The 25,336-nt window shown below is 38.3% G+C and overlaps 1 protein-coding gene across 1 annotated transcript in view; it reads right to left on the reverse strand.

Moving 5' to 3' along the window:
* Nucleotides 1-25,336, reverse strand: part of Ccdc178 (coiled-coil domain containing 178) — a 293,005-nt gene that overhangs the window by 106,107 nt on the left and 161,562 nt on the right. The window contains exon 19 of the mRNA XM_051163972.1: nt 855-1,004. Coding sequence (XP_051019929.1) covers nt 855-1,004 — 150 coding nt within the window. The remainder of the gene's footprint in view (nt 1-854; nt 1,005-25,336) is intronic.

Raw genomic sequence — 25,336 nt, forward strand, 5'->3', positions numbered from 1 at the left:
TTCTGCCTCCCCAAACACTCTGTAAGACAGCTGAGCATAGAACTGGAGTTTTACATCACAACTTGTAGCATAGCCATATGGTTAATGCCAGTAGCAGAAAAGACTCATTAACTGTGGTCCTTAAGTCTAGGTAGTTTGTTAAATAATAACCGTTTGTTTAACTTTTGAAAATTCAATCCTGAGATCAAAGTTTAGAAGGGAAAATGTCAAATGCTTTATCTAATATGCAAAGTGGCTTTATTGTGACTCTCCTATAATACAGCTTCCCCTTTTTTAATCTATCTTCTTTATGACTTATGTATTTTTACTTTTCTGCTTTTACCACAGCAGAAGCCCCTAAAAATATAAGTGGAATTTTCTGTCATTTCCAGTAATGAGAGAGAACCAGCTATAATGGCAAATGTCTAAAGTATCTTCACACTGAGCCAGAAAATAAAAAATCAAAATTTGGGGCATATACAGCAAAAAGAAGATTTAGAGACAAATCATACAAAGTCACGTACAGTTATAATTAAACCATAAGTATATAATACCATGAATACATCTACAAATTAAGAAAATAATTATGATTTATGATTGTAATAACTAAGTCCAAATAGATATTGGCAAGAGGATTAGAAACTAGGAATTTTATATCTTAAACATCTTCGATTCCTAACATCAATATTACTTAATTATGAAATATCACATACGTATATAATATTGCATAAATATGCAATAAAGCTTAAGCAAAAGAAACTATGCCATTTGTTGGTATAATGACTAGCCTCCTATGTCAGACTGCAAAACTGAGAATATTTAGTTTTTGGAGGTTACATATAAGATATATTATTTGTAATATAAAAAGTCAGTACCTTTTTCTTATCACAAAGTGAAGCATTGAGTGATAGCAGTCTGTCAAATCCACTGAGGTACACATCTTTTTCCTTTAAGAATAGCATTTGTATGGCTTGATACTTTTTGGCTAAACGCAGGTTTTCTTCCAGTGATTGGTCTTGAAGTGTCTAGAAGAGAAAAAAATTATTTGTAAATATATTAAAATCATGCAGCTTTGTTTGAACTTTTATATTTTTAAAATACTCAAATGTATTCTAACACATAAGGTAGAGTTAAACGAAAAAATGAAAAAAAAATGTGTGCTTTGACACCAACATGCTCCTTAGTTAGGCTCACTGTCTTCTGGATATGGGCATTTGGTTTTATTTATTTATTTATTGCCTATTATTGAACAGTGATGTGTGAGTAGGCTGAGTGTGCCTGCGTTTTGTCTGATCCTTTTATGGAATTCCCTCTGTCAGTTCTGTTACCAGTCTGTCCTGGGAGACTCTGCACAGCACATTTAGAGGGTCATTTGTTTCCCACATGGTTTTCCTCTTACATAGCCCCTATGCTCATATGGGTTAACACTCAGAACATTCAAAAGAGGGGAGAAGAGGATTAATAACAGTTCAGTTTGTAAAGTACTTGCCACGAAAACAGGAGGACATAAGTCCCATCCTCAAAACCCAGTTTAAAAGACAGCCTTGGTGGTGAACAGTTCCAATCCTAGTAAGGAGGAGGAGGCAGAGACAGGAAGATTTTTGGCACTTACAGTCTGGACTAATGAGCACTGAGCCCTAGCCCCAGTGAGAGATCGGGGCAATTTCAACAAATGAATAGATGGCTCCAGAGGAACCACACATTTCTGACCTCCACACATTCACTATGGCATGGGCATTTGCACACACACACACACACACACACGTAATAAAAGTTATTAAAAGAACTTTGCTCTAGATGCTTCAGAAGCTGTGTAATTTGCTAGCAGACGTTAATATTTTCAAACCTGTTAATGTAATCATTCCTCTGGTGTGAATCTATTTTGAATTAGCAACACTTTATCTAATATATAATTCACCTGAAAATGTTTTGAGACCCATAAAAGTTTAACCATGGTGATTTAACTGCTAGATGTAAAAATAACTAGTGTAAAGTAATTAAGGTGTTCCTCTGTGAAAGGCGCTCTCCCATCAAGTCCTTGGTTTTGTTGTTAGAAATCATATGTGGTATGAGAATATGAACAGGAAAATGTAATTCAGCAGAACATTGCCTATACTAATATTTCTGTATTTATACACCTAAAGATTTATTAAGGCCAGCAGACATATTTCTCACGGGATCCTGATCTCCTTATTGATCTAGAGTGATGAACACCGTGTCACGGACGTTCTTCAGGAAGCCAAAGTGATGAACTGGGCTGCACCTTGCATGCCCTTGTCCTAATTCTGCTGTGATTATTCAAAATATTGGGAAATTGCATCTTGCAAACATACCTATGTTTACATAGAATTGCAGTTTCTTAGCAGGACAAAGTTGTGAATATTTTCACTTGGTGGAGTTATTTTTTAAATGATAGCTGTCATATTTTTGATACCTAAATATTCATTAAAATCTAACTCACAGTTGGTTGGGTTGAAAACTGATAAATTACAAGGACCATTTTCAGTTTTTTTTGTTTGTTTAGTTGCTGATTCATTGAACATAAAAACATTTTTAAAATTACCTTTGGAGGTATATGATTTTGTGTATGTGTGCATTCAGTTAGATGCATGGAATTGCACATTTGTGTAGATGAGAGGACAGCCTTGGGTGTAAAACTCTATGCGTTGAACTTTAGCTTACAACATTGAGAAATTCATTCAATCTTTCATTTATTTATTTTGTCACTCAGTTTTTCATTCAGGACCTTTTATTTAGTTACTCAGACTTGATAGTGTGTCTCAAGGATTTTGTAGTACTCTGTGAAATTTTTATTAATAAATCATACAAACACATAATTATGCTGTAGTATTCTAGGTATTTTGTACTTTTTGATTTACATATATATTAAATTTATCCAAAATCATATTTCTCAATTCTATACTTATTGTTATTTATTTGATTCTCATTATCAAGAAAGATTGAAATGATTAACATTGGGAGTGTGTCCTGATAAGGAGGAGACTCATGAATGCCTGATAATTTTTTCCATAATTTAATAAGTAAACATTTACCATAATATAATATTTAAAAGTATTTGTTAATATTTGATGATTAGGAGATATGACAGTTTCTTCTTCCAGTATTTTATTAGGAAATTAAATAAATTAACAAGAGGCTGAATGGAAGCTACTGTGTAAGTTTCATCAGTACTGAGACTATTAACTTCTTCATCCCAAAGATAAGTTTCTCAGAACAGCTGATGTAAGTAACGGTGTGATAAACAAATGGAAAGACCGGTGACAATGAGTGGCTATATGGACAGGTGGACGAATGGATGAGTGAGTGATTAAATGAATAAATGGATAGACAGATGAAGAACGGGTGAGTGAAAAGAAAGATGAGCAAATGGATGATTAGATGGATGGATGGATGGCAGATAAATGAAGAATGAATATAATACCACTTAGAAGTTGAATATTTTTTTCTGTATTACAACCACATATCGTATTTGCCACCTTTTCTGTGACAAATTTTGTGATACTATAATCAGCTATTAGAGTGGTAAAGATTCATTTATACTATTTCATACTATACTATGAGTGAGTGAAATTATTCAGTAATTCACAATAATGCTTTACCCTTAGACTTTTTCTGGGGTATGTACATTGCCTGGCTTTAGCTGCAGTTCTTTAGAGCTTTGGGTTTTCAAAACCACTGAAGTAATATGTAGCTTTTGTTGAGGACAGGTTACATGCTAAGCCTGTGATACTCAAAGTATTTCCACAGAAAAGTGATTTACTCCTCTACCTATAGAAATCCTGCAAAAAGAAGACAGATCAAGACACCAAATTATCTAAACAATCTTTTTCGTTTTCCACTGGGTTTCCCTTACTCTCTAAACTGTGGATTTTGTATTGGAATTTGTTTTAATTTTCAGTTAATTTTCTTACTTTTTTCCGTTTTCATTTCTTTCCCATAAGATAAGTTGGTATAGTGCATCCCAATAGGAGCGCTGCACACTTTCTGGACCAAACTACAAAGCATGTTCAGTTCTCCTGCTTACTGGACTAAGCTGAGCATGTGCATTAATTCAGGAATTCCATGCAATAAATAAGAGTCCAGAAGTCACCTTAATAAGGAAGGATAGTACTCAGCATACTGAAATTTTATTCTAACCAGATATATGGTACAACAAGAAAAATAAGAAATCAGATAGGAAGAATGAAAACTGGTGTAGCAGCTAACTTTTTTCTTTTTAAATTATTCTTTATTATAATTTATTCAGGTTACATCCCGATTGTTATCCCCTTACTTGTATATTCCCATTCCCACCCTCCCTCCCTCTTCCTGCATATTCCTTCCCCTAGACCCCTGACAGAAGGGGACCTCCTTCCCCACCACGTGCCCACATATCAGGTCTCATCCAGATAGCCTGCTTTCCCTTCCTGTGTGTGCTGCCGGGGCCTGGATGCTGATATACACTAACAAGGCAGCATGTCCTGAACTCTGCCTCTGAGCAGCTCTCTGAGATGATATTATTCTCAATTAACAGAGAAGGAAAGGAAAAACAAGGAAACACCAGACGGGGAAATTTGTAGTTTTGGAAAATGGCCACAGCAGTATTTTCAGTCAAATATGCTTAAAAAAAAATCGTGTCATTCTATAGAGAGGTGAAATCTGCTTGTTCTTTCTATAGTTGTTCAGTGTATTTGTGGCTTATTCAGCTAGGCAAATATGGTAGAAACAATGCTGTGACATTTTATCTAGTTCATAGGTAACATACAATGTCTGTCTGGCCTTCTCTTTCAGGACAATAAGCCTTGCGATGACTACCCTGTCATAAGGGATCCATGTCACAGGGGGAGACCATATGTCAGTGGGTCAATGACAAGTCCTGACAGCAACTGTCAGTGAATGAGACACCTAATGGTGTATCCAGATCCCAGTGTCTAAGCTTTTCAGGTGATAGTCTAGAAATGAGACACAGAGACAACTGAAATTTGGACACCCTGTCCAAATTTTTGACATAGAATCACGAACATCATAAATTGCATTACACCATGAATTTTTGAAGATTGTTGTGACCAGAACCAACACAAGCACCAGTTTCTTGTACAAGACAACACACCTCCTGAATGCAATGCCTTGGCTTTGATACAGATATACTGGCCCCAGATCACACACTCCCATATGCAACGTGCCACTTTCTGAGCCAACACGCTGACACACTTTGCAGCGTCGTCTTCACAAAACTCGTGGCATCCAACAATGAAGACAAATGGCTAAGCTCCTTTGTTCTCAGTCCATATTTGCCTTGTAATCTGGCACACACACAGCTTGTTGACATAGATAAAGTAGGCTGCTGAGGGAAATAAGAACTTTGGGCCCCGGAAAGCTGCTGTTTACTGTAAAAACCATTATTAGCTTTTTGATTGCACATAATCCATTTCTTGTTGTAGATGTTTTGGTTTAGGATATGTAAACATGTTTTTGTTTTAATCCCAGGTATGGGATATGAGGGCTGCTCCAGTTTGTTCACAGCTGATAACTACCTCAAAGAGGGCATGTGATCTTTGTCAGTTGGGAACTACCTCATGTAGGGGTGTGGTTTTTGACAGTGGGATTAAATGCTAGACCCAGGGAGAGACTGGGGCTCTGAGAGAGAAGGGGGCTAGTGATACCTCCTGCTGCTCTGGGTAGCTATGCATGCATTTTGATGAGAAGAACTTGGAGATATCCTGAAATGAGGATTGGACTTGCCCCAAGAAATCCTTAGAACCTAAATAGCAGGAAGTAGCTAAGGAAATCTATGCCCTTTCTCCCCACTAACCTTCTTTCCTACCTGGTATTGGGGCATTGGAAGGGATTGGGGTAGAGAAAGAAGAGTCATAAGGAACCAAAGTAAAAACAGATTTTAAAAGTACACCTACAGAAACTAACCAAAATTTTGCATTAAATGGACCTAGTGGACTTAATAGATATCTACAGAACTTTTCACTCAAACACAAAAATAATATAATTCTCAGTACCACATTGGACCTTCTGCAAAATTGAGTATTTACTTGGTCACAAAGCAAGTCTCAACAAATATAAAAATTGAAATAACTCCTTGTATTTTATCAGCCCACCATGGATTAAAGCTCAACCTCAACAAAAACAGAAACAAAAGAAAGGCTGCAAACTCATGGAAACTGAAGAACTCTCTACTCAATGACCACTGTATCAGGGAAGAAATAAAGGCTTTCTAGAACTCAATGAAAATGAAGGCATAACATACCTAAACTTATGGAACACAATGAAAGCAGTGCTAAGAGGAAAATTCATAGCACCAAGCACCTTCATTTTAAAAAAGAGTTGCAGAGATCTCAATCTCATATTAGCAACTTAAACAGCACACTTGAAAGCAGTAGAAAAAGATAAACAAACACACCAAAGAGGAGTAGAGGGCTAGAAATTATCATACTCAGGGCTGAAATAAATAAATTAAAAACAAAGACAATATTACAAAGAATCAACAAAACTAAAAATCTGGTTCTTTGATAAAATCAGTAAGATAGACAAACTTTTATCCAAACTAAGTAAAAGGCAGAGAGAAAATACCCAAATTAACAGTATAAGAAAAAGAGGACATAACAAAAGACACTGAAGACATCTGAAGAATCATTAAGGCTTTCTTCAAAAGAATATATTCCACAAAACTGGGAAACTTAAAGGAAATGAATGATTTTCTTGAAAGATTCCACTTACAAAAATTAAATCAACATCAAGTTAATCATCTAAATAGGTCTTTAACAGCTAAGGAAATGGAAGCAGTCATTAAAAGTCTCCCAACCAAAATGAAAGCCCAGAGCCAGATAGCTTCAGTGCAGAATTCTAACAGACCTTCAAAGAAGAGCTAATGCCAATACTCCTCAGGGTATTCCAAAAATATAAACAGAAGGAACACTTCCAAACTCATTCTGTAAAGCTACAGTTATGCTGATACCTAAACCACACAAAGATTCAAGCAAGAAAGAGAATTGCAGACGAATATCACTCATGAACATTGATGCAAAAATAATAAAATACTTTCAAACAGAATCCAGGAACATGCCAAAAATATCGTCAAGTAGGCTTCATCCCAGATTTGCAGGCATGGTTCAACATACAGAAATATATCAATGTAATTCACAGCATAAACAAATTAAAGAAAAAAATGCACATGATGATCTCCTTAGATGCTGAAAAAGCCTTTGACAAAATCCAACACCTTTTCATGATTAAAATCTTGGAGATAACAAGGCCATACCTAAACTTAATAAAGGCAATATATAGCAAGATGATAGCCAACATCAAATTAAGTGGAGAGAAACTTAAAGTAATCCCACTAAAACCAGGAACAAGACAAGGCTGCCAACTATATTCAGCATAGAACTTGAAGTTCTAGATAGAGCAATACAACAACTAAGGGAGATCAAGGGGATACAAATTGGAAAGGAAGAAGTCAAAGTATCTCTGTTGACAGATGATATGATGGTGTATATTTAAGTGACCCCCAAAATTCTACCAGAGAACTCCTGCAACTGATAAACAGCTTCAGTAAAGTGGCTGGATACAAAATCAACTAAAAAAATCAGTAGCTCTTCTGTATGCTAATGGAAAATGCGTTGAGAAACTGGTGTGACTCTAACCAAGCAAGGGAAAGACTTGCATGACAAGAACTTCAAGTCTCTGAAGAAAGAAATTGAAGAAGGTATCAGAAGAAGGAAAGGTCTCCCATGCTCATGGATCGGTAGGATTAACATTGTAAAAATGGCAATCTTACAAAAGCAATCTACAGACTCAATGCAATTCCCATCAAAATTCCACACAATTCTTTATAGACATTGAAAGAACAATTCTAAACTTCATATGGAAAAAAAACTCAGGATAGCGAAACCAATCCCATACAACAAAGAAACTTCTGGAGGCATCACCATTTCTGATTTCAAGTTGTACTACACTAGTAGAAACTTGTACAATAGTACAAACCATAGTAATAAAAACCCCATAGTATTGGCATAAAAGCCAAGAGGTTGATTAATAGAATTGAATCAAAGATCCAGAAATAAATGCACACACCTACAGATACTTGATTTTTGACAAAGAAGCCAAAACGGTACAGTGGGAAAAAGAAAGGATCTTCAACAAATGGTGCTGGTCTAACTCGAGGTCTGCATGTAGAAGAAGGCAAGTTGATTCATACCTATCACCCTTCACAAAACTTCAGTCCATGTGGGCCACTAAGTATAATAAAAGAGAAAGTGGGGAATAGCCTTGAATGCACTGGTATAGGAAACCTTCCTGAACAGTACACCAGCAGTTCAGACACTGAGATCAACAATTGATAAATGGGATCTCACGAAACTGAAAAGCCTCTGTAAAGCAAAGGACACTGTTAACATGACAAAACAGCAGCCTTCAAATTAGGAAAAAAATCTTCATAAATCCTACATCCAACAGATGGCTAATATCCAAAATGTCTTGAAAACTCAAGAAATTAGACACCAATAAACCAGATAATTCAATTAAAAATGGGCCACAGAACTAAAGAAAATTCTCAACAAAGAAATCTCTAATGTCTGAAAAGCACTTAAAACAATCTTCAACATCCTTAGTCATCAGGGAAGTACAAATCAAAAGGACTTTGAAATTCCATCTTACATCTGTCAGGATGGCTAAGATCAAAAACTCAAGTGACAGCACATGCTGGCAAGGATATGGAGGAATACCCCTCCATTGCTTGTGTGAGTACAAACTTGTATAACCATCTTGGAAATCAATCTGGAGGTTTCTTAGAAAATTGGGAATAGTGCTATCTCAAGACCCAGCTATACCACCCTTGGGCATATACCCAAAAGATGCTCTACCACAAAAGGACACTTACTCAACTATGTTCAGATGAGCTTTATTTGTAATACCCAGAATCTGGAAACAATATAGATGTCCCTCAAGCAAATAATGGATAAAGAAAATGTATAATTACACAATGGAATACTATTCAGGTATTAAAAACAAAGAAGACATGAAACTTGCAGGAAAACAGATGTAACTAGAAAAGATCATTCTGAGTGAAGTAACCCAGACCCAGAATGACACATGGTTTGTACTCACTTATAAGTACTCACCATAACACAATCCAGAGACCCAAAGAAGCTAAGTAAAAACAAAGGCCCAATGGAGGAAGCTGGAATATACCTCAGAAGGGGAAATAAAACAGACATCAGGAATAGATGAAGAGAGGGTACTTGGTGGGAGAGGGGGTGCAGAACGAAACAAGGGTGGGGACCAAGTGCAGGCAATTGGGATGGGAGGTGGTAGGACTGGGAGAGAGATAGGAAGCCTATGCATAAAGATTTCTGGGACAAGCTGGAGACCTGCATCAGGGTAGGCTCCAGGGAGGATATAAGGTGACTATAGCTGAGACTCCTAGCAGTGGGGGATGTGGAAGACTGAAGTGGTCACCCCCTATAACCAGCCAGGACTTTCAATGGTGGGAGGGGGACACCAACACACTCATAAAATTTTTGACCTAAAATTTACCCTGGCACATGATGGGCAGGGATAAAGATGTAACAGTTTGAGGGAATGGCCATGCAATCACCACCTCAACTTGAGACCCACCTCATAGGAACTCTCTCACTGTTAATGATGCTCTGCTATGCCTGCAGACATGAGCCAAGCTAACTGTCCTCTGAGAAGTTCCACCCAGACAGATGCTGAGACCCACAGCCAAATGATAGATGGAGATCTGGGGATCTTGTAGAGGAGTTGTGGGAACAATAGAGGGACGCAAAGGCAACAAGAACTCCACAAGAAGATCAACAGAGTCAACTAACTTAGACCCATGGGAGCTGACAGAGACTGAACCACCAACCCAAGTGTATGCATGAACCTGACCTAGGTCTTCTGCACTATGGAGCTGATGGACAGCTCAGTCTTCATGTGGGTACCTTAGCAACGGGAATGGAGACTGGCACTGACATGGACACAGTTGTCTTCTGTGCAAGAGGACAAACTTAGGCCTGATGTAACATGAAGTGCAAGGGCAGGATGGCACATGGTGGCAGGGTTGGGGACTCTCTTTACTGAGAAGAAGAACAGGGGGTGGGGTGAAGAGGGTGGGAGGATGGGACTGGGAGGAGAGGCAGGAGGGGGCTTTGATAAGTCTGTAAAGTGAATAAATAAAGAGAAAAAATTCACAAAATAACATTATAAAATAATCATGTAATGCATCATCCATTTCCCAGTGATGCTTAATATAGGTATTCTGATCTGGCTCTTGGGGCGGAGGGGCCAGCTTCTTCTATCAGTATGTGCTCTCACAGAGTTGTCGTCTCCTGACTCTGCTCTAATTCAAACTCTTCTGTCCCAACATAATTATCTGCTACTATCTCTCTTGATATTTCCTGATGATCAGTCTGTCATTTCATTCGTGGTTATTATGGTTTTTGAAGAAGGCTCCTCACTTATCTCCTAGCAACTACTGTGCCTACATGCTCACGTAAACCATACCATGCCAACTTTGACCCAGCATCTGAAAAGAATTGCCTCCCTTCAGAAAACACCAGGGCATGGAAGTTGTATTCCCCGTATTTGCTGACAAATTCTATTCTAACACCCTTACTAGATTTTTCTCTTATCTTTTTTGCTCATTCAGCTGCCTGTTCTATAAACCTTTACTAAGTTGATCTTACGGTCCCAGCTCTGTGGCTAATCTAGGGATTAAAAAAGATTATATGATAGGACTCAGCAGGGACTCCAGGTTAGCATGAGAAGGGCAGAAGGGCAAACGAGTGTAGGGGATGTACAGTAGAATTGGAATCACAGTCAATCTGTTACATGGGCTGGTATACACTTGGGACAATATGAGAATCAAGGAAAGGGCTTTCTTGGCCCTTTAGGAGTTTCAGGGTATTGCTATATAATGTGTGAATTGGACGCACATAGATAATGTTAAATGTTCTGCAGTCTTTTGGCATTAAGGTGTTGCTCATTGCACAAGCGATGAAAGACACCCACATAGCCCACTTGCACTCAGCTGATGCATACTGTTGTGACTCAGGCTCAGTTTCAAGTACTGAGCTTTTAAGAGTCTGTGGGCCTATACTGAAACCAAGACAGTACACAGTCTGTCCTGCTTTTGATACTTAGTGTTCCCACAGGCTCGTGTGTTGAAGACTTGGTCTCTGGAAGGTGGAGCCTTTTTGGGAAGTGCTGGAAATTTCAGGATTTGAGGCCAAGGTGGATTTCTGGCTGATATGAGGCAATCACCTTTTTCTCCTCCATAGCTTGCCACGATGGTGTCCTGCTTCACTGCAGTCCACAAACAATAGAAACTGCCTAAATTTGGATCGAAACCACTGAATCTGGGAGCCAATAATAATCTTTTCTTCTTTAACCTAGGTCTCTTTGGGTGCTCATCAGAGCAGCAGAAAGAGACTAAACACCATCAATTATGTACCATTAAATCTACACCTGCATGGTTCTCTGAACCTCTTTGTACTAGATTGGTGATTTGCATACAACAATACTTTGAGTGAATGTGGTATTGGTGTTTGGGAGTGCATAAGTGTGCATTTAGGTGCATATGTGCATGCATGTGTGCACAAGTGTACATTTGAGTGCACGTGCACATGTGTGTGTGTGTGTGTGTGTGTGTGTGTGTGTGTGTGTGTGTGTGTGTGTGTGTGTAAGAGAAGACCAGAGAACAATTTCAAGTATGTGTCTGAGGCATCATCTGCTTTCTTTGTTCCATAGTTCTCACTGCCCTGGGACTCACCAAGTAGTGTAGAGTGGTTGGCCAGCTAGTCCCAAAGGAGCTGCCTGTTTCTTCCTGCCTAGAGCTGGGATTATGCAAGCACTGGGTTTTTAAAATGTGGGTTCTGAGGATTGAACTCAAGTCTTATCGCTTATAAGGCAAGCATTTTACTGGCTGAGCCATCACCCCAGTCTTTAGTGGCATTTTGATGTCATTAAAGCAAGAATAAGAGCTAAGACTGATTCCGTAGGATGCGCAGGTATAGTCTTTGAGTAAATGAGAATAGAGACCCAGTGTCCAGTTCTCTATGAATAGTCACTTGCGAAGTGCACTTTTTGATAAACATGCATTAGGCTATAGCCATTGCACTCTGGCTGGGCTCAGTCTCACAATGCACATGTGTTAGCATGCGGAAGACAAACACTCAAAATATATGCCAATTCTCCTCCAGTACAGCAGAGATGGAGAAAGTCTAGCCTCTATTAGATGCATCACCTACTGTGTGCACAGAGGCATCATTGCATAGCTGCTCCCTTAAAATCTATATGCCAATTACTACAGAAAGCAAGAGTTCTCCCCAGTGTTCCAGAGGAGCAAGCCTGGAAGAGTGATATGTGTCGATACCCCGAAGCCTCAGAGGAGCAAAGAACTGTTTTAACTCTCCCAGGACCGACTTCTTTGTCTGTGCTGCCATGGAAACCAGTCTCTTGTCCAACTTGAGTTCTGTGATAATTAGTCTTAAAAGAACATTCTTGATTTGTCAGTGAACAAATCAGCCCTCTGCACCAAGGTTGTTGTATGGCTTAAAGTCTGCATGTGATGGTGTTTGACAAAAGGCTCTATATTGACTCCTTAATTAAAAAAAAAAAGTGGAATATTCAGAGGCAGACTAGTAGAGACACTGCTGGATGAAGCCTGTACTAAGAGCCGGCCAGGCACACCTATCGCCACCAGACTCCAAGGTCAGGCTTTCTGTAACTAGGCTGCTCCAGCACTCAGAGGGAGCTCCTCATCCTTGATCCCCAACTGGGTTGCAGATGATGTCCTGCTTTGATTTCTTAAATGTTTCCCATGCTCATTGTCACATTGCCTCCTGTAACTGATTTGTGAGTTGGGATTTGTGACTATTTTACATTAATTATATTTGTTCCTTATCAATTTTTCACTCTCTGTGTTTGAGCAGGGATTATGGATACCGCATGGAAAAATAGATGAGTAGGAGGAGCTTTCCACCAGACAAGGCATTTGAGCAGATGATGACAGTTGAATAAGCTCCTGGGAAGAGGAGAATATGCAGCCACATGGAGTAGTTCCATGAGAGACCAGTTCTGGGCAAAACGAGGAACAATCTTTGAGGAAAGGGTCGGCTTTTAAATGAATTTCCAAATAGAGTTCACATAGGGGAACATATATGTACATATATGCACTTGGTCTCAGCGTGAACCTCAGTCCAGAAATAGAGATGCCTATTAAATACTCAAGGGCACCCAATCAACATTGATGTGTGTTCAGAAAGAAGGGAACATTCTTTCTATAGGAGCATTTAAGAAAGTGTGCACAAGTGTCTCTTGTTCTATGTGATTGCTGTGAGACAGTCTCATGTATCCCCGGCTGGCTTTGAACTCACTATGGTGTGAAGGATGAAGTTAAGCATCCGACCATACATCGTAAGTGCTAACATCATGGCCAGTTTTACACAGTGCTGTGCAGTCAACTTGGGCTTTCCTGCATGCTAGGCATAAGTTCTGCCAGCTAAATCATAACCCGGCTTAAAATAGGCATTAAATTCTATTTGATCAGATTTTCTTTTATAATGTTCATTTAGAGCAGTGGTTCTCAACTTTTCCTAATGCTGTGACCCTTTAATGTCCTCATGCTGTCGTGACCCCGCCCCCCCAAATTCTTTTTGTTGCTATGTCACAACTGTATTGTTGCTACTGTTAAGAATCAGAATGTAATATCTGTGTTTTCTTGTGGTCTTAGGCTATCCCCAAAGGGGTCAAGACTCATAGGCTGAGAACCGCTGCCTTAGCGTATTCTGAATAGCTGATTACAGAAACAAAGTGGGGAAGAAACAGGAACAGCAAGAGGAAAACAGTGTCACCATATTCCCAATTAAAGTATACGACTTAAATTATTATATATAAAGTGCGAGACTCCTTAGAAAAAGAATTCTTAAATCAACTGATCATGACAGCATTAATTTTCCTAAATTATTTATTATTGCTTACCAAACTTTAAATTTTTCTTGTTTTTAGAGAATGGTTTACTGTGCTATGATTTAAAATTATTCAGCATGGACACATTCACATTTACCTTGCAAAGTATTCTCATTCATTATTTCAAATTAATTATACCCCAATTTGTTTATATATTAAAGATTTTTGAGGGTGCTACTTTTGAGTGAAAGGCCCAATAGCCATTTTCTCCTCCAGATAAAGTCCTGCTTCAAGCAGTTTAAGATTTAGAAGGGTTTCCTATTTACTCACATTTTAATGATGTACATTTCTACTTCACTGGTGGCAAAGGCTGATCAGTCATGGAAAGGTCAGTTAACACTAAATAGACCCTTTCTTTATGTAATTACAAAGAATAATATCTTTGTGCTGATGGCACTGCACACCGAGTGGGTGATGCAGAGAATTAATGTGCTGCCTTGTTGGCCCATGGGATGCACATTGTGATACAATAACCACAACTTACTCTAATTATGCTGCTTTAAAAGGTCATCAGCAGAAAAGAGTTAAGGCATGATAACTATCATAAAGGGACACTGTACTACACAACTGTGGAAACTGCAAGAACAGACCTAGAGCCGCCATTACAAACCAGAGAGAGCGTAATCTATAATCTGAAAGGACAAAGGGTAAGCACGTGGATATGCGTGTGTAGAAATTAAACTGCTGAACAATTTAAAGATGTAACTTTTTCTTTATTAACTAATTAATACTTTAACATCTGACAGCAGCACTCTCCCTCTTCTCCTCCCAGCCTCACCCTCAGATTTCCACCTGCTCCCCTTCTCTGAGGAGTACCTATGTGTACCTACCCTACCCTGGTACATAAAGTTGTAATATTTTTGCCTGTGTTGCCGATGACATTGGATAATCTGGTCTTCTGGTATATTTGTGAGTGGGTAAGGCTTAATTTTGAATGTGTTCATAGTCATGTCCACGTTCATATTATACCAGACTGAAAATATATTCCTTTTGCTATAAAATAACACATGCTAATTGGTTGTCATACATTACTACAAATCTTCAAGTTAGTTTTAATACATGGTGTCGTCCCTTCAGGAATAAGAACTGACAGCAGCAAAAGCAAAACAAAACCAACAAAACAAAACAAAGCAAAAGCCAACCAAAAACAAACAAACAAACAAACAAAAAACCAAACCAAACCAAACCAACCAGACAACCACCACCAACAAAAACAGAACAACCTCCCAATCTTCTTACACTGATGGTGTGGAAATGGACAATGGCTTAGTTCTTGTCCTAGATCACACATCTGCATCTATCGCATCTGTATGAGTGTGTTGTTCAGTTTGAGTCCAACACCCTTTCCACGTCTCAGTCTGTTCCTGATCTTAGATCTGCATTGCAGCCCTCCTGAGTCTAAACTAATGATTTGAATGCTCTTCGTTCTGAATAGCCTAAAAAATTACATAAGTTTAAAACCAAAGAATCTAGATATTCTTAATGAAAATATTCTTTAAAAAATTTTTATTTAATTTTTTTTACTTTTATTTAATTTTTTTCACATATACTTATATTATTATAAATATATACAATAACTTACATACAGCAAGAAGGACCACAAAACAATTAGGAATTATATAAATATTACATTAATAGTGTTTTGACTATTTGTATTTGGCAACCTTGGAGAAAATATATTTCCTATCTTGGTGAGTCTACAGCTCTGAAGGTAAATCAGTATCTATCCTATCTTATCTTTATCAACCTAAAAACTTCTATCTAGACCTAAAAACATCTTAACCCCTAAACAACTAAGCTTAATTGCAAAACTAAACTATTCAGTCTTCAGAAACTTGAGAAGGAATAAAATTCATTATCTGAGTAAACAGGAAGTGCAAGTCAGCAGCTTCCAAAATGAGAAAATGACGGAGACAGTTTGCTGCCTAGACAGTCATCCAAAACTCTCTATAACATTGGAGCATCATGTTCAGCCTTCTGACCTACTATATCTGGCAGACATATTTGTGAAGCAGGAACTATTGAGGACTTGCTTACCCTGCCTTGGCAGAGTTTTGCTATTGACTGCCTGCATCCCAGGTTTCCCAATTTCAGGCAGAATTCTGTCTGTAGCAGAAATGAGGACATTTTGCCCAGTGCCTTATTTACCACATTTGAAGCCATCTCCATATGGAAGTTCTTTGATGCTCATCATCTTTGAGGTAGGCTGTGTGTTACCAGGAGTTAAACTGTCTTATTGTCAAAAGATCCTTAAAATCATAGAAATATCTTTAGGCCATATTCTATACATGAGATTTTTGAAGGCCTTATCTAACTATTTTACCTTATCTTTCTATAGAATCCTATCTATCTGTTAAGCCCAGGATGTATATTCTTCTGATGAAAATAGACTAGTAATTGACATGACCACGAGTTGATCAACTAACAATTAACCTGTATTACTTAATTATACTAAACAGTCTGCAATAGCGCCTTCAGAGCACAAAACAGGGATGCCAATGCAAGATACTCACAGTCTGATAAAAGTCCCCCATTCATACATTTTCTCTGTTGATATTCTTAGTTCAGTGATCCCCCTCATTGGGAAAGAAGTGGACACACACGTATCTCTGTCTATTTAACATTTTTTTCCTCAGTACTTTGGGTCACTCTTCAGAACTTGCAATGTATCTTAAGTATAAATTGGATCCAAAACACTGGAAGGAGCTCTTATCTTGAGATATGTCTACTGTTTAAATGAACCTGACTCACAATGTCTGTGTGTGTGTGTGGCGGGGGGAGGGCAAACCATGGCTCTGCAGGCAAGTCTATGCATTCCAGCTTAAGTGCAGTTCACTGGCATACCATCATTCCAGTTCATTTACATGTATTTACATACTGCATGTAGCCATTTTACCTCTACAGCTACAGTGTAACTGTAGAGATGGACTGGACTTCAAAGTCTAAAATAGGTGCTTTCTGTTCCTTTCCAGGGGAAGTTGATCAACCTCTTCTTTAGATCTTTAACTACTGTACCAGTGTGTGTCACAATGAAGCTGCAATTTTGACTTCACATTCCAGGTCTGTTGGAAGTGTAGTTAGGCCTGTGTGTGAGGGGTCACTATCATAAGAAATATCTTTTTCTTTTGGGCAGTGGCAAATACTGCAAGAGGCAGGGACAATCGATCAATAATAACTTCAAAAGTGCCTCTTTAAAAATAGTGAATGTTTTAAAGCACTCAAAATGGATTCAATAATTTCACAGAGAACTGTCAGACATATTAAGATGCATGTGATAATGCTCAAATGTCTTTTGTACCCATGTCTTGTTTGGTTAAATCCATTTCATGGAAGGCCTGCTAGAGGTCTGCTCAGGTTTTGAATCTACAACTTCTACCATGAGAGTCCAGAGTGGCCCTTATGTTGCCAGGCTGAATTTTCACTTTTGCAGGTAATTTTCAGAATGGCTAGGTAGAATTTGGTGGCCCCACCACCTCACACTGCGTATCAGTTGGAAGAGATGGTGTAGACACGCACGGGAGTGACCCTGTGTGACCTTTAAACCACAGCACGGAGCAGAGAACAAGATAAGAGAATCACAATCTCTACATGACTCGGCACATGGGGAAGGGCCAATGGATGATTCAAAGGAAATCAGGATTAAGAATTGAAGGGGCTGAAATAAATTATAGTGCAATATTTGGGGGTATCTTGATTTGATTTGGGTATGTGGGGTATATGATTTGGTCGGTGTTCACATTCTCTTTGTAGGGTTAAGTGAAAAAATGATACAGTTAAATCCACGTAACTATAACCCAAAATATACCAAACATCAAGCAACTCTGTAAATACGTATCTGTAAGACAAGGTTCCCCAGAACCAAGTGCCCTGCATTTATTCTATTAAACAGCTGTGCATGACAACAAAGGAAGCCAAAGCCAATGCCAACACAGTGAGTTGCCACATTTATGGCTGTTTTTCACCATGTCTTATTCTTTTCTCAAATTTGTGCTTGTTCAGTTTCTTACTTTTTTTTTAACATAATAGTTTTATTGATTACTTGGAAATTTTACATAATGCACCCTGATCACATTCACTTCTGAGCCCTCCCAAGTCCACTCCACCCTTGTGACCTCCACCTAAAGAAAAAGAAAAAATATTAAGTTCAATTTGTGTTGCCCACATACTCATCGGAGCATGGTCAAATTCACAGGGGGCAGCTCCTAAAACAAAACTGAGTTCTTTGCCCGACCCTGCACCCCTGCCAGAATCTATTAACTGTGAAGAGATACACTTCAGCTTTCATATCACAATTGTGTAAAAGACAGGGTTTCTCTGTGTAGCCCTGGCTCTCCTGGGCTCGCTTTGTAGACCAGGCTGAACTCCAACTCAGAGATCCACCTGCCTCTGCCTCCTGAGTGCTGGGATGAAAGGTGTGCATTATCATGGCCCACCTCCTATGACAAGTTTTAAGAGTGGCTTCCTGTCTAGACTGCTTTTTTTATTGGGACGGAGGGTGAGCTTGTGGAGACAGAGGTGGTCACAAAAGTCTTCTATGTCTCTCATTCTCAACTGTGCACCTGCAATCATTGATGTCACTGAAAAAGACAGTTCCTTGTCCTTTACAGTCAGTGGCACTACAGATTATGGACTTTCACATAGTTTCTGGTGTCAGTATAGACCTCCAGTAGCAGTACACACCACGGTCATCAACACAGCTCTCGGCCACAGCAGGGGGCTGTGGGCACCATTATGGCCCTAGGCTGCCATATCTATTTCCCTGTTCCCACCTTAGATCTTCCTTAGGAATGAGTGCTCAAGCCTCCAAGATCCTGGACCACTAACCTTCCTCCTTCAGATGCTATCTTCCTACCTCACCATATCCCAGACTTCTCTGCTTCACAGGCTTTCTTTCTTTCCATATTGTCATTTGGAAACAAATGCTTTAAAGAACTGAAATCAAGAAACATTTAACCTCCTTTTTTCCTCCCAGAATAAGATACAATTGCCTGATGAGAGTTACACTGTGGAGGGAGGACCCGGGGGTTGGAGGTTACATGGCTGCCTTGTTTCTGTTTCTGGCCAGATATAATAAGTATAATTGTGACAGTGAGTGCATGCAATTGCCAATCTTCACTCTGCCTGGAAAGGTTACGGTCACAGAGACACTTTATACTTCTGAGTCAACTTGACATTTCAGCTTGGGAAAGAAGAATGACAATATCAATGAGGCAAGAAATGTAAGTAAAGTTAAATTCATGACATGTGCACTTACCTTCTTATCCACAGAACTATGGAAATGGTATTTTATACTTTTAGTTTTGGGAAAATGTAAAGAGAAGTAGAGACAGAAAAAAAAAAATACAATAAGCTGGCCTCTCTGTAGGCTGGGACACCAAAATGAAACATTGCTGCACTTAGAAGATGTTTGTTATTGGGAAGTAATTTCTTTCTTTTTCCCAGACAGAGTTTCTTTGAGTAAGACCCTGGCTGTCCTAGATTTGCTTGTAGACAAGACACGCCTTGACCTCACAAAGATCCACCTGCTTCTGCTCCCAGAGTGCTGGGATTAAAGGAAATGTCTCACTATGCCTGGCTCAGGATGTAATTCTTAATGAACATATAATAAATGCTGTGTGTTGTCATATGGTAAGTTGCATGAATATGCTCAGCAGATATCCTAGTCCTTAAATGCTTTTCATATAAGCAGAAGGACCTGAGTTCAATTCCATGGATTTGAATTTTCCATCACGGGAAAAACAAAATCATGAAGGAAATGGCTGATATCTTGTAATGCCAGCACTGGAAAGGCAGATTTGTCACTCCAGAGACTGCCTAAAACAAACAAACAAACAAACAAAAACACAACAAACAAACAAACAAACAAAGAAGGAAGGAAGGAAAGGAAGAAAAGAAGGAAGGCAGGCAAGAGTGATTGGGTTATTGAGATTATGTTGGATACTAATCTCTGGCACATGCATAAACCTGTACGCTGACTCACAAATGTGTACACACAAGAATGCCTCTACACACATGTACACAAAAGATAAACATTTCAACTCTTCTCATTAAAGGCGATAGAAATAGAACAGCGAGCACTTTGATCTTGCATCACACACTTCTCTCCATCGCTGCTGCTGTTTTACTATAGTTAATAACCTGTAGTCACTCCCCTCCTCTTTGAACTGTTTTTGCCATATTAACTTTGTGCCTTTCCATGTGATGCTCAGAACACTCAGCAAGCATCATTCCAGTTAACGGATGAGTGAAATCACGTAATCCTCGTGCCCTCTTGAGCACCGCACAAAGGAGACAGGTGTACAGAACATAACCCACTTGGTTTTTAAAGCGTCCACTTCAGCCGAGTGTTCTCAAGTGAGTGGGATTTTCTAGAGGATTATACAGGATTGGCGTGTGTGTGTGTGTGTGTGTGTGTGTGTGTGTGTGTGTGTGTGTACACGAAATGTTTTTGAGCTGTTTAGAGATGCCTTCGTGATTCATGTTTACAAACCTAAAAACATAGGAATTTATCCATTTACATTTTGACTGAGAAAAATAATAAGGTTTCCAGGTCTTTAAACTCTAGTTTGCAGGAGCGTTTCACTGTATAATCTCTCTGTGCTGTATCTTCTTGTACGTGCAGATTTTCCTGGAACAGTAGCAGGGATACAAACCACCTGCTTTGGTGCATTCACACACTTTGCTATGCTCTGTCCCCACCACCCAGAGATTAACATTCTAAAAAAAGAATAAAGGAGTCTCATGTAAAATGAGTGGAGGTGACTATTTTTTTTTTAATTATAGAGTGTATTTACAGTCACAGACACATATTTAAACCCTCTGGGCAAGTGGAGATTGCAAATCACTAATCAAAGGCATCATTTACGTGACCTCATTCAAATTATTTTGGAGCACAGAAATCATACATTTGCTTTATGTTCAGATGATCTGAAGAGAAGGAAGTGACAGTCTCTTCAATGGCAACTCCAGCACATGCCTTGCCCTCATCTTAGGTGAGGTGCAGTTTCTGAGATTCCTTCTCTCTTCTGTTCCATCTCAGCAAGAGCTGTTCCATATCTCAGTCACACCCAGCCAAGGCCATACTGGTCGCACTTCCTTATAGAAGTTACTTTCAGTTCTTCCAGAAAAGGAAGAAAAAGCTTATTTTCAGACATGAAATGCACCATCAGTTCCAGGACTATTTGGCATCATCCAACTTGTACCTTTCAGTGATCTTAGAGCAACAGCTGGCAGAAGAGAATAGCACTCGAGTGGAAACCCATTGCATGCCGTCAGATGTTGGCAGCTGGAACCATCCTATGATAGACCCATGAGCTTGATTGTGAGTCCTCATACTTAGGGATGCTGTGTTGTGTGTCTCAAGCCTGTTTCCATCCTCCAGGCACCTTCTTTCCAGTAATCCTCCCAGAAGATATATACTTAGCAGTTTTGCCAACAGGTTCCCACACCCATGAATATGCTGAAATATACCAACATTTCTGGAGCTAATGACTTTGAATATGGAAGAAGGATCCTATAAGCCAACAGATGCAGGCCGACTCTTGTCCAGACAGAAGCAATGGTCTCAACACTGGGCTGGACAGAAAACAGACATCTAGTTCCAGTGACCTCAGTCTCAACTCTACCACACATCTAGGTGATCAGAGACACAGGCTTCTTTGCATTGCTGGATGGGAGCAACCTTGTAGTTGCTTGATTTTTTAACTTGGGAGGCCCACTTGTATCTTCTGACCTACAGAGCCATGAGAGAACTTCACGTTTTAAGCTTCAAGGAGTGTGGTAGCCTTAAAAGGAGTAATAAAAATAACAAACATGGTGATGGTGATGGCTGAGTTATTGTGCCAGGTTCTAGAGATGAAAAATTCAAAAAGATGCTGAGTAAAGTATTCTACTCTGTGTATACAGAGAACACATATAGAGCTAACAAACCAAGGACATATGCACGAGTCTTTGGACCATGTTAATAAATAGTTTTAAGGAGCCGGGCATGGTGGCACACGCCTTTAATCCCAGCACTCCGGAGGCAGAGGCGGGTGGGTTGCTGTGAGTTTGAGGCCAGCCTGGTTTACAAAGGGAGTCCAGGACAGCCAAGGCTACATAGAGAAACCCTGTTTCGAAAAACCAATAAATAAATAAATAAATAGTTTTAAGTATGATGATTTTTTTAAATTTTGCACATGGCTTGTGGTTTCTAATCTGTGAAGTGACTTGTGAGATGTCAAGCACCTCAGCAAGAGAATTCTAACATAGTGTAGTCTAGGCCAGGATTGTCTAACTAAATTCTTATTGATAATTGTATCACATTAATGATCATCCTTCATTTGAAATACATATATTCAATTTATCTATTCCATTTTAAGGTAAACTGAAAGGATTTACAATCCTGTGTTTCTTCATCACCATTAAATATAAGTCTATGTATTATGATGAATTTCCAATTCCATCAAGTGCAAAAATCTTTTTAAAGTATTTTAAAAAATATTTTACATATGTCTATATTATTATGTATAAATACAATAAACTACCTACAGCAAGAAGAACCATGAAACAATAAGGAATCATATATATGTTACATTCATAGTGTTTTGGCCCTTTGTATTTGGCAACCTTGAAGAAAACATCTTTCCTATCCTATCTTGGTGAGTTTAAATTCTGAATGTAAATCAATATCTATCATATCTTGTCATTATTAACTTAAAACATCTATCTATACTTAAAATCTTTTTATGGTTTCTTTATTATTATTATTATTATTATTATTATTATTATTATTATTATTATTATATCATATTACAACTAAATTGTTATCCCATCACTGATATCATCCCATTCCTCCCTCCCTCCCACTCTCACCTAAAAAAATCTTATCCCCAAACAACTAAGTTTAATTGTAAAACTAAACTATCTGGTCTTCAACCCCATCAGAGACTTAAGAAGGAATAAAATTAATTACCTGAGTATACAGGGAGTGCAAGTTAGCAACTTCCTAAATGAGAAGATGACAGAGAGAGAGTTTGCTGCCTGAACAGTCACCCCAAACTCTCTAGATTGTTGGAGCATTATCTTCAGCCTCCTAGCCCAATATATCTGAGAGACATATTTATGAGGCAAAAACTATCAAGGACTTGCTTAACCTGTCTTGGCAGAGTTTGGCCGTCAACTCTACCTGCATCTAAGATTGCCCATTTTTAGGCAGAATTCTGTCTGTGGTAGAAATGAGAGGACATTTTTCCCAGTGGCTTGTTTGTCACATTTGAAGCCATTCCATAAGGACGTTCTTTGATGCTCATCATCTTCTTTGAGGTATCCACTCCACACCTGGCCATAAAAGTATCTTTAAATGCCATATTCTGAATGTCTCTGAGGTTTTTGAAGACTTTATCTAACTATTTTACCTTCTCTTTCTATAGAATCCTATCTGTTACACCTAGGATGTATATTCTTGTGATAAAAATAGACTAGTAATTGATAGGATCATGATTTGATCAACTAACAATTAACCTGTATAACTTACTTAACCTAAACTGTCTGCAACAGAACTTTCAAGGTATTAGAAGTAAACCTTGTATTATAATTGAGTTGTGTGAGTACAATACCTCATATTAGAGTAGAAATATATATAATGTGTGTAAAGAATAATCTTAAATTTGAATTCTATACCAATGTATCTAAAACTAAACTTATTTTACATGTATATACAAAATTCTGTACCAGTGAATTAAAAATTACCTTGTCAAACTAAGGCACCAGCCAAGGACAATACAGGAGGTAAACTTTAAACCCCTTCCCAGATCTAGCCAATGGTCAGAATATTCTCCACAGTTGAGTGGAGAGTGGGATATGACTTTCTCACGTACTATGGTGCCTCACATTTGACCATGTCCCCTGGAGGGGGAGACCTGGTGGCACTCAGAGGAAGGACAGCAGGTAGCCAAGAAGAGACTTGATACCCTATGAGAATATATAGGGGGAGGTAATCCCCCTCAGGAACAGTCATAGGGGAGGGGAATAATGGGAAAATGGGAGGGGGGAGGAATGGGAGGATACAAGGGATAGGATAAACATTGAGATGTAACAAGAATAAATTAATAAAAAAATATTAAAAAAAATAAAATTAAATTAAAAATAAAATAAAATAAAATAAAATAAAAATTACCTTGTGAGTAACAATTAAGGCATTAAATTGTGGAGTAGATTCATTAATCTACTTCTTGTCCTATCATCCCTATATATTTCTATATTCCCACTTCTTTCTTTTCAACCCCTGTCTCCAAACCTAGGAATGAAAGATAAAGCAAAGGAGAGACATCCCCAAGTCCAACCTTGTTTTCTCTCTAAATAAGACCAGTAATAACATATAACCAATTACCAATAAAAAATAAACATCTATCACCCAAGAAAGCAACCGAGAACCTACCCAAGCCCCATTAAGAGCAATGGGGCATCATTCTATATCTTTTAAAAGATTAGATGGTTATCTGATTCTGCAAATAATTTTGAAAAATGTGTAAATTAAAAAAAAATAACATATGCAAGAAACTAAAGATAACATGAACAAAAACAAATCACCCGTTGTTCCACCATCTGACTGTGACCACAGTTAACACACGTGTCCCTTTAGCTTCCCCACACAGCTGCTCTTGTTCCTTTTCCATGAAATATTTTCATCTCTTGTACTCTGCACTAATAACTCGATCATCACCTTTGACACTGTATTGCAAATGTATTTCTCTATTGGTAAATATGTAACTACTATTTTTTAAAGACAGCTTTATTAGTTCTAGCTTGGATATTTAAGCTGTTTTCAGGTTTGTGCTCCTGTAGGCAGGATGTGGTAAAATTATTCTGACATCTTTGTAAACTGTTCACAATATTTGCTTAGAATACATTTCTCATATTAGACTTTTCTCATCTCTGAAAATAATCGTGTATGCATTAGTAAGAATTTAACTTAGAAAGTAAAACTCAATATAGAAAATCTACTAGAAATAACATAATAAAAGAAGAAAGAATGAAAAAGAAAGAAAAATAAAAGCAAGGTGAACTTGAGCAACAGCATTGATGGCATCCTTTGACCCCCATACATATGTGCACATACATGTATCCACAAGCACACAAGCACTGACACACACAGGAAGATGCACATACATTTATACACACAAACAAGTTTCAAGATCAACCTTCAAGTTCAACATATTTATAAACATGTTATATATATGTGTGTGTGTGTATCACTCTTATCCCTATGTTTTATGAACAAGTTGAAAAGTAGTAAACTTGGTATATGTTCCTTAATAAAAGATCAAAACATATCACTTTTATATTCACTAAAATCTCTATTAATCAAAGGATCTTCTTTTTTTTCTGCAGTTGGAGA

Source organism: Acomys russatus, chromosome 20 (assembly GCF_903995435.1).
Source record: "Acomys russatus chromosome 20, mAcoRus1.1, whole genome shotgun sequence".
Taxonomy (NCBI): Eukaryota; Metazoa; Chordata; class Mammalia; order Rodentia; family Muridae; genus Acomys; species Acomys russatus.